This window comes from Microtus ochrogaster, chromosome 18 (genome assembly GCF_000317375.1).
Source record: "Microtus ochrogaster isolate Prairie Vole_2 chromosome 18, MicOch1.0, whole genome shotgun sequence".
In the NCBI taxonomy this organism is placed as follows: Eukaryota; Metazoa; Chordata; class Mammalia; order Rodentia; family Cricetidae; genus Microtus; species Microtus ochrogaster.
Genome location: NC_022020.1, coordinates 23,781,007 through 23,791,299, shown reverse-complemented (window position 1 = coordinate 23,791,299; position 10,293 = coordinate 23,781,007). Strand labels below are relative to the sequence as shown.

Sequence of the window (10,293 nt, the reverse complement as noted above, 5' to 3'; positions counted from 1 at the left end):
CGTGGATGCACCATGGGGCTGGAATCTGAGTCCACGCGTGGATGCACCATGGGGCTGGGCTCTGCATTTTGATTGGTTGTGGTTTCTGTAATGGCCTCCATGTATTGTAAAGAGAAGTTTTCTTGATGAGAGGTGAGACCTACACTTATCTGTGAGTACTAGAACAAATTTTTAGCTTGTAGTCAGGGATTATTCTGGTTTAATAAAGTGACAGTTGTCAGTGCTCCTCCCAGATCTGCGACTTCGCCAACCCTGGGTAGTTGACGAGGTTTCCAGTACCAGACAGGGTTTCTCCGTGTAACAACTCTGACTGTTCTGAAACTTACTCTGTAGACCAGACTAGCCTCAAACTCAGAGCTCTGCCTACTTTTGCCTCCCAAGTGCTGGGATTGAAGGTGTGACCTCCCACTACCCAGACTGGGTGAACAGGTCTTCCCAAGGAGACAGCTGTTGGTTGCTGCCAAGGCGCGTGTGCCGCTCCTGCACCTTTAGGATTATAATGCCATGCTGGTCATTGTTGTGATATAATCTTTTAAAGTCATTTAATTTGGAGACCATGTGTGGTAACATATACCTTTAATTCCAACACTTAAGAGGCAGGTCTCTTAATGAGGGCTATATAGGGGAACCCTATCTATCTCAAAAAAATTAATTTTGTCAGTAAAATGATACAAACAACTTACTTAGTACATATACCAGTCTGTATTCGCTGTGTAGGGAAGACTGGGCCAGCAGAGGATGTGGTGCAGCACTTGCAGCGTGTAACTGGTTTTTGCTTGCGTACATTTAACATCTTTTCTTCAGTAAGACTAAATGAGAGGCCCGGTGTTTAGTTTCTGGGTCATGTTGAGAAAACCACGTTTCATCAGAGGATCATGTGACTGTGTTCCAGGAAGTTAACCTAAGCAAAGTCGGTTCTATAAAGGGTTACCATAAGCCCAGAGGCCTCAAGCATGGGGACAGAGGGCATACAACAGAGATGACTGGCGGGACTGGGCTCTGGGAGCCCCGAGCATCCATCCCATGCAGCTCCTGTGGAAGTCAGCCTGCAAGAGTTATGGTGAGAACAAGAGCAGGGGCCTGTGGCTCCAGGTCAGGGGGAACCTTCTCGAGCATCTGAAGGGCTGTGACCTCTCGTGGCAGAATTCGGCACCTTCCACTTAGGTGGAGCAGACTTGGAACTGGAGGTAGAGGCCTCCTGAGAATGGACTGCAGTTCAGCTTGAGAAGACTGCTGGATAGCAGTGGGAGCGAGTTAAACCGCATGCACCTGTCTCGTTTGATGGCGATCTCTCTCCTGCTCTTCAAGTCCTGGACAGCAGGTTCTCAGAGGTGACGTAGAAGACCACAGGTTAGGCTTCTGGCTAATTATCACAAATGCTGGTTCTCAGGATACAGACAGGTGGAACATGCACGGAAAAGCAGAGTTTGGGGCCAGTACCTTTAGTATATGAAGGTAGGGTTTAGATTTTGTATTTTCAAAAAGTGCCCCAAAAGCAATGCTCCTTAGAGAAATCAGTGCAGCATGTCTTCAGTCAGCTGCAGGAGAAATGCTGCGTTTCAGATAAAAGCCTCTTGTGCCAGAGAATGCAATCCTTATGAAGAATGCAGAGAGCACATGAGAGCTGGGTGACACACGCCTTTGATCCTGGCACTCAGGAGACAGAGCAGGCAGAGAGCTTGAGTTTGAGGCCAGCCTGGTCTGCAGAGCAAGTACCAGGACAGCCAGGGCTACATAGAGAAACTCCGTCTCGAAAACAAACACACAAATATGTCAGAAAGATATAATCTACAATGAAAGGAACTGGTGATTGGTTCAAGCATAGTTTGAGCATCCAAATATTGACTAAGGTGAATTACATCCCGTAAGTTAAATGAGAGCCTATGAATCCATATTGCTATATAAATGAACAAATGAAGACAGACCAGCTCTCTCAGGTCCAGTGCCAACACACAAAGATGGGAGCCAGGGCAGAGTGCCTCTGTTACCATTTGACAACATAGCGATAACTGACCAAGAATTGCCAGTGAACACTAGAACCAACCAGTGGTGAAAGAATCCTGAGGAATGGGTTGCCTTACTATCTCCGAGTGTCTCCATACAATATTATTAACTTCTAAGGGATAAATAACATTACAGTGGAGAAATCTGACAAGCCTTTCCATAATCAAATATTCGAAGTGAACATGACCATCTTTGGGACTGATTGACATCTTGTATCCTCTGATACGAAGGACTTAGAAATAAGCAATGGTTTTTGTGATATTTCTGCCAACATGAATAACCTCAGTCTAATCATGAGATAAATCCAAAGTGAGGGACATTGTACAAGTGGCCTCCACTCTTAAATGTCAGTCTCCTACAAAGCAGGACTTCCAGAGCAAAGGAGACTAACAGACTATGCTCGGGCTGGACCTGGGACGGCTGGCAAAAACCGAACGCCGTGTCAATGGCCGAGTCACTGTTAGCTTCCTGACCTGGCATCGTGCTGTCTGTTCTTCAGAAACCTGTTCCACTGTGTTCAGGAATAAATGGGCATCACATCTGCCCTCAGATGACTGGGAAGGTTCCGTGTAAATGTCCCTAGAGAGAGGTACAGCTCAGTTTTTGTTGAGCATGTGCAAGGCCCCAGGCTCGGTCCCCAGCACTGAAGACAAGTGGGAGAGCTGGGTGGGAAGGAGGAGGCTAAGGTGGTAACAGCTAGAGGACTGGTTGGAGCTTGTTCTTATTATTATTCCTAACTTCCTTTTGATTTGTTCTTTGTGCCTTTCACGTCATGCATCTCTACCCCATTCATTTCCCCACCCCTTCATGTCTGCCCTCTGCCCTCATAACCTCCCTCCCCCAATTAAATTTAAGAGAAAAAAGAGAAAAATCAACCTCAGTCTCTCATGGAATCTGTAGTGTGATACAGTGAGTCACACAGTAACCCCTTTGTCCACGTATATTTACTTGCAAGTGTTCATTGCAAAGAGTCCCTATTCTGGTTCGAGGCCTCTGGTTTCTGCTACACTATTGACACTGGGGCCTCACTGGGACTCCTCTTGGGTATCCTGTTGTCCTGTGTCATGGAGATCCTGCAGCTCTGGGTCTACAGGACCGGTCCCTTCACATGCTCCAGCAGATCAGATGGGTGGATGCTGGGGTGGGCCAACTCATAACCCTGGCTCTGGGCCTGGGTAGTTACGGGGTTGGCCAGCCCTCCAGCATTGCCCTGGTTCCTTCACCCCTTGCAGTGATGAGCAAGGGGTGGGGCCAGTTCTCCTACACCTGGACCAAAAGGGCCAGCTCTGCTCTGTTGCCCAGGCAAGGGACAGGGGCCACTCTCCTGAGTGCTGCAGCTGGTGAGGGGCAGGGACAGCCCTCGTACCTGCCACAGGCCCACGTCACTGTATGGCAGATGAGGGACAAGAACAAATCTCCCACGCTCACGTTCTTGGGCGGTTCACCGGCACCCCCCGTCAGTAGGGTCAGCTCCACTGGGCTGCCCTGGTGAGGTGCGGGGCCCACTTCCCCGAATGCTGCAGCTGATAAGGAGGGGGCCAGTTCCCTCACCCCACAGGTGGTAGGGGCAAGGGACAGGATGAGTGGTTTTTCTGTAAATTATTTTTCTGAGCCAGGTGGTGGTGGCTCACACTTTTATTCCCAGCACCAGGAGGCAGAGGCAGGCGGACCTCTGTGAGTTCAAGGCCAGCCTGGTCTACAAAGCAAGTTGTAGGACAGCCAAGACTACACAGAGAAACCCTATCTCGAAAAACTAAACCAAAAGAAATTATTTTTCTGTTTGTTGTTGCTGTTGTTTTGAAATGGAACCTAGAACCCGTGAGTTCAAAGGGCCCTTTTGCCCTTAATCCCTGGGTGATGGGATTAAGCCTTTGTGCCTGACTTATTTTTCTGTAATTTGTAGTGTCTCATCTGAAATGATATATAAAAAAAGATGTCCCAGGTGACTGTATCCTGTGTGAGTGGTTACACACCTAACTTGTCCCTAACTGGCATGCATGGCTCCTCCTGCTTCCCACATTCACAGGACGGCACATGCTGCAAATGGGGGCCTCGTAGATGCTCAAGCCAGGCGTCAGGCTTAGACCAGTGAGGATACCAGAGAAAGAATCTTCCTCTCTGCAAAACCATGCGGGTCCAGACCTGGACAGCCACCCCAGATGTTTGCCCTACTACATGGCGTCTTCTCTGGACTCTAGAGCACAGTGGAAAGAAGAAATGTTTGCCCTGCTTCTGACACCCCATAAGACAGCACTTTCCTCTGATGTATGCTCAGTGCCCTGCCGTGTGCCCAGTTCCCTACGGACATGTCCAGAGCCCTGGTGTGTGCCTGCTGCCCTGCAGACATGCCCAGGGCCCTCCCTGATGTGTGCCCAGAGCCCTGGTGTGTGCCCAGAGCCCTGATGTGTGCCCAGAGCCCTGGTGTGTGCCTGCTGCCCTACGGACATGCCCAGAGCCCACAAGCCCATACTCCATCTGGTAATCTGGTATCTGCAAGCTCTGCTCCAGGTTTTTACCTGAACATTTCCTGGCCCCATCCAGTTTGTCAACCTCCCCCATTTCTCATCCCAGACTTCTGCTTCCTCCACATTTTCTTCCTTTTCACAGATCCACATTTGACGTCCAGTCAGATTATCCCCAGCAGGGTTTCTGTGTCTGTGTACCCCACAGCGGCCTGAAGACCAGTGCAGTAGCACAGAGCCCCACAGAACCTCACATTTGACCCAGTTCTGCCAGACCTCCTTGAAATGGATACTCTCTGAAAGAGCCCACATTTTCATATTTTACTTGGGCCTGAAAGTCATGCAGCTCACCCTGAAGGTCAAAGCTAGAAAATGCAGGCCTGAGACCTGTGTCAGGCAGTATTCTCAAGGGGTCTCTGTCCCCACTGGCTGCTCTTGAAGTCAGGTCTTTACCTGACAGGTAGCCAGTTGCTCAGCTTAGCTAAAATATGACCGGTGGCCCTTGGCAAGTTGACATATTGCTGTCACCTGTTTGGTTTTAGCAAATGCAATCACTTCCAGCTCAAATCCACCCTTCTCCCTGCCTGTCCCATTTAAGACTTACAGAGCCACATCTGCCGCTGCCCTCCACACACAGCCAGCTGACTCGCTGATTGTGAGCGCCCCAACAATCCAAGTGCTAATGGTATTTGTTCAGTTTAGCCCGCTTAGCGGCATCGTAGACGAGTTCCGTCCCCAGTGTCCTCCTGTTGACTTTGAGCACGGTAAAGGGCAAGGAAGGCTGCTGCCTTTGAACATGCTCAGATGCCCTCTGTAGAACACCACCCTCCGGCCACCAGGACTGACCTCCTCTGGGCTCGGGCAGAACTCTGGTCCAGAGCCCATGGGCTGAGAGGGATGGGGCTGGCATCTTGGGGCTCTGCTCTCAAGAATCTGCTCAGGTCTCCTTGCGAAACGAGTCCACTATGGTATAGTCTTGGTATACATGTGGTTTAGCATTAGTCATTCTGTCTCTAATGTGAGGTAGCCCCAGCTCGGATTCCCAGGGGAGGACACCATCAAGGGACTTGTCCAGGTCCAGCCACTGTTAACAGATTCTCTCTGACCGTCCTGCAGGCCTTGGCGCTCGCATGTTCTTAGAGCTTGGTCTGAGTTATGTAGGCATCTCCCCTCCTCCACCCCCAGCATATGGCTATGAATGACGAGGGCCCGTGACTGGGGTGCCTGGGGCAGCACAATGTCTGCTGTCTGCACAGCCGTCCTGCTGCCTGCACAGCCTAAAGCCACCTGATACCTCGGGCCCAGCCTTGCCCCTTTTTGCTTCCTCACACTCTCTGCCTGGAAAGCACTAACAGCCCTTAGGCGGTGTTTTTGGGACCTTGAGGTCATGAGATCCCAGGGACAGGGCCCAGAGCTGGTGCAGACACCTATTTAATTTGGAGACTCGGCTGCCCATGCCATGTCTGGCAACAGGCACATGTGTAACTGTCTCGTCCTCCTGTCTACTTCCCGAGAAGCCCTCCAGCTTTCTTTCTCTCTGATTCTCATCCCTGTGTTTGGAACCTGTTCTCCCCTGCTCTCTATGGGCTCTGCTCCCTAGGAAAGTCGGACTCTGGTGGCGTGACTGGGTAGTTCTCGGCCTATGGCAGCTTGCCTGAGAAGTGAATTCTTTGTTCTGCTTCCAGCGTGACATGGAAGGGTTCTCATGCTTAGCCCTGCTTCATCTGCTAAGACCCTAACAGTGGATCTTGTGATAGATTTTGTTTGCCGTCTTCAGAGGGCCCGCGGGGATGGGGCACCTCAGAGGTGCTTTCTAGGGCTGATATACTGTTGGATCTCACTGCCTGCCTTCTTTGGGAGGTAGTGTTTGAAGTTGGTGAATTTCCAGCACGGCAGTCTTCCTTTCATAGACCCTGTCTGTTGGGGGCGAGTGTTCCTTAGCCGCATGATGACAGAAATGCCCTAATTAACTCCCATTGATGAAGCAGCTGCCTGTCTCAAGCAGGGGATGAGGCAGCGAACACGCCCCGCCCAGGCCCCTGCTCAGACTGCCTGCCATCTCCGGGGACATCTCCATTTCTCCTCCAGGCTGCTCCCTATGCACAAGGATGGAGCTGCTGTGGGACCGCTCAGCACTCTCCATACATCTTTCCGGTGGGCGGAGCCAGAGGGAGGATGAAGGAAAACCGTGTGTAGCTAGGTCTGCTCTCAGCCTGGAAGCTGCTTCCTGGTAGGAGCAGAAGGGGCCATTGAGGGGATGACTTGACCCCTAGCATTCCATCTGCCTAGCTTTGGGGTTACCGGTTGTGTGCTGGGCCCCTCTTGAGGGCTGCAGTGTTGTGTACAAGTTTTCCTCCTTTCTCTGGACTCTGAACCAGAACAGAAGCTGACTGCTTCCAACTTGTCCTTGCTTCTCTGTGCCCCACTGAGACTGCCTGGCTAGGAAGTCAGAGTTTGGGAGGCCAGGTGCTTTGGAGGTTGCAGGCTGCCCCGTGATGAACTTCAGCTAGCCAAAGACTCACAGGATTCTGGTACACCTTCATGAGCTGATAGCGTGTGTGTGACTATCTGACCTTCAGCTGGACACTTCTATTTTCGGAGGACCCCTGCATGGGCCTCTGAGTGGGAGAGCCCTGAACTTGCTAAGAACTTGAATGTATAGGTTTCTGTGCTTGTGATCTTAGAAACCCAAGGACCATGGTGCATGTGTGCAATCCTAGCATTCAAGAGCCCGAGACGGGAGAATGGTGGTGGAGTTGAGGGCTTCATAGTGAGACAGTGCTGCAAACCAAACACGTAAAGAACACAAGGAATGTGCCAGACGTAGTGGCGCACACCAGTAACCCAGAGTCAGGGTTATTCAGTGAATTCAAGGCCAGCCTGGTCTATATAGTGAGTATCAGGTCTGTAGAGAGACCCTGTCTCTAAAAGAAAGAAAAAATGTAAAAGTATATTTTTATCTGGGCTTCCCAGCATGCCCCCTGCCTGGTACCCTCCTTATATCCAGGAGGGCTGGGATATGGAATTGAAATATAAGGATTTATTTATTTATTTTGTTTTCTGTATATGTGTGACCGACTGCATGCATATTGTGCACAACATGTATAAATAGACCATGGAGACCAGAAACTGCAGGATCCCCTGGAACTGAAGTTGTAGGCATGAATGCTAGGCAGGGGCTGGGAACCGAGCCTGGTTCTCTGCAAGGGAAGCTGGAGCTGTTAGCGCTGAGTCGTCTCTTCAGCCCCTCACAGATTCTCAGCCCAGAGTGGGTTTCGGGTGAGTGTTGCCTGCACGGTGCTGGGTCTGTTAGTGGTGGTGTCCTGTCTGTCTGTTCCCTAGTGTGTTCAGAGTGGGTTTGGGGTGAGTGTTGCCTGCACGGTGCTGGGTCTGTTAGTGGTGGTGTCCTGTCTGTCTGTTCCCTAGTGTGTTCAGAGTGGGTTTGGGGTGAGTGTTGCCTGCACGGTGCTGGGTCTGTTAGTGGTGGTGTCCTGTCTGTCCGTTCCCTAGTGTGTTGTTAGGCATTCAGTGTGGCAGGCTCTGACCTGAGCGTGGAGAACCTGGGGACAGGAAAGTCACAGTAACTGCTCTAGCAGAGCCCACACGAAGATCTGCTTTGCATTCAGAGACTCTGGTCTCTTGTGCTCTGCTTCTTCCCAAATGGTGTTCTAGCAGATTCTGAGTGCTGCGCAGGTGGAGGATGGGCCTGGCCTCCAGCTCTGTACATAGAGAGCAGAGCCATTTATGGTTCTCCCTGGTGTGTGGCTGCCTAGGTCATGGGAGATGGATGGAGCTCCCAACCCTGGCTTCATACCAGTTTCAGAATGGTCTGATGGTGGGTCCCTAGTCTGTTGGCTTCTGGGGAGCAGCAGGCTGGCATGTGGCCCTTGGCCCTCTCACCTCTGCCTTAGCCCGTTGTCCCCGGGTGCATCCACACTCGTTCATCCCCCTTTCCCCAGCAGAGTGATCCTTGTTAAGGAAAAGGGTCATCCTTGTACTCCCTGACTCTTCCCAGGGAGGTCGGTGTGGTATTAGCCCCAGCTCCATCCCTGGACCCTGGGTCCAATGAAGTAGCCCATTTTTGTTTTTTCCAGTGGTGTTTGTGGGTTTTTGTTTGTTTGTTATTGTTTTGGTTTGGGTTGGGTTTTAGTTTTTTAGGTTTTTTTGATACAGCCTTGGCTGTCCTGGAACTCACTGTGTAGACCAGGCTGGTCTTGAACTCCTGAGTTCAGGGATAAAGGTGTGCACCACCACTGCCTGGCCCGGCATCACAGTGTCTTGTGCTTCTCCCGCAGCAATCCGAAGGTCCAGGTGGAAGCCATCGAAGGGGGAGCTCTGCAGAAGCTACTGGTCATCCTGGCCACAGAGCAGCCTCTCACCGCCAAGAAGAAGGCAAGGCCCTGTCTCTTGCCCTTGCCTAGTGTCCGGCACACTGGTGGGGCCTGAAGGGGCAAGACTCCTTCCAACTTATGCCATACATAGGGACCTGAGCACTGTGCACTGGTGTCAAGGAGAGCTCACACCAGCTAAAGCAGATGGCCATGTCATCTGGAGGCCTGGGTCCAGCTGTGGCCCGATGGGCTTGCATCCCCCATCTCCTGAGCCGTGCTGTTTGTCCACTGTTTACCTGCTTAGTTTTGTTAAGTGGCTTCCATTACCCTGAGTTCTGGAGTACAGATGGACCTAAGGGAATAAAGAGGCCAGAAAGGAGGGAGGCTGGGCTGGGTCACTGGTTGATCTCGACTGCTTTTTCTGTGCCTTAGAATTAGTACAGATCTGTGTGGCTCTCACTTATCCCCGGCCTGTGCCGCCCAGGTCCTGTTTGCACTGTGTTCGCTGCTGCGCCACTTCCCCTATGCCCAGCAGCAGTTCCTGAAGCTCGGGGGACTGCAAGTCCTCAGGAGTCTCGTGCAAGAGAAGAATGCGAAGGTACTGGCTGTGCGTGTGGTCACCCTGCTCTATGACCTGGTCACCGAGAAGGTGAGTGCCTGCACCTGCTCTGCCTTCCCTTCATTTTGCTTTGTGTTCGCTTCTGGTCATTTGACCAAAGTACCCTCCCAAATGCTTCTTTCTGTCCAGCATCTGGGACAGAATGGACGGATGGACGGATGGACGGACAGACAGATGGATGGATGGATAGCAAAGATGTGTATCAAAGAGGATGTTATATGAGGCATGACAGCTCAGCTGGATCCCGAGGGCTGGTGGGAAGGGAGGAGGTGCTAGCAATGGTGAGTGCCAAGTGTGCAGGCAGTCAGGCATTGAGGAAGGCGTAGGAGGGATGAGCAGCAGAGCCATTCAACAGCCAGGAGACCAGGGCTAGGCTGGGCTGGTGCTAACTCTGGGGCTCCAGAAACCTGGACACACTTCCTCTGGGAGCTTTGGCTCTGAGCAAGGGCTCAGGGTGGACTCCTGTGGTTTGTTACCTGGGGGAGACTTGGTGCCCGGTCCACTTTGGTTTTTGCAAGCCTTTTGAGAGAAGTAGGCCTGGATTCTTAACCTCTGCAGTGGGCTCTCTTCTTAGCCTCTGCCCATTGCTGACTGGTGGGGCCGGATGCCTGATCCTGGGCTTGATGCTCATTCACCATTGGAAGCTGCAGGCCTCCCCGCCCCCCAGTATTTCCTCCAAGCAGTGTGTCTCTCCTCCCTCTCTCCATCTCTCTTCTGTCTTTTCCTCTCTCCTTTCTCTTCCTCTTTCTCCTCTCTCCTCTCTTCCTCCTCTTCTCTCTTCCTCCTCTTCTCTCTTCTTCTTCTTCTTCTTCTTCTTCTTCTTCTTCTTCTTCTTCTTCTTCTTCTTCTTCTTCTTCTTCTTCTTCTTCTTCTTCTT

General features: G+C 51.5%; 1 protein-coding gene across 5 annotated transcripts in view; it reads left to right on the top strand.

Annotated features, from left to right (window-relative positions):
* Sil1 (SIL1 nucleotide exchange factor) overlaps positions 1 to 10,293 on the top strand; it is a 250,806-nt gene that overhangs the window by 239,240 nt on the left and 1,273 nt on the right. For all 5 annotated transcript variants that reach the window (XM_005355930.2, XM_026783659.1, XM_026783661.1 and 2 more), the window contains exons 8-9: positions 8,762 to 8,858; positions 9,282 to 9,446. In XM_005355930.2, coding sequence (XP_005355987.1) covers positions 8,762 to 8,858; positions 9,282 to 9,446 — 262 coding nt within the window. The remainder of the gene's footprint in view (positions 1 to 8,761; positions 8,859 to 9,281; positions 9,447 to 10,293) is intronic.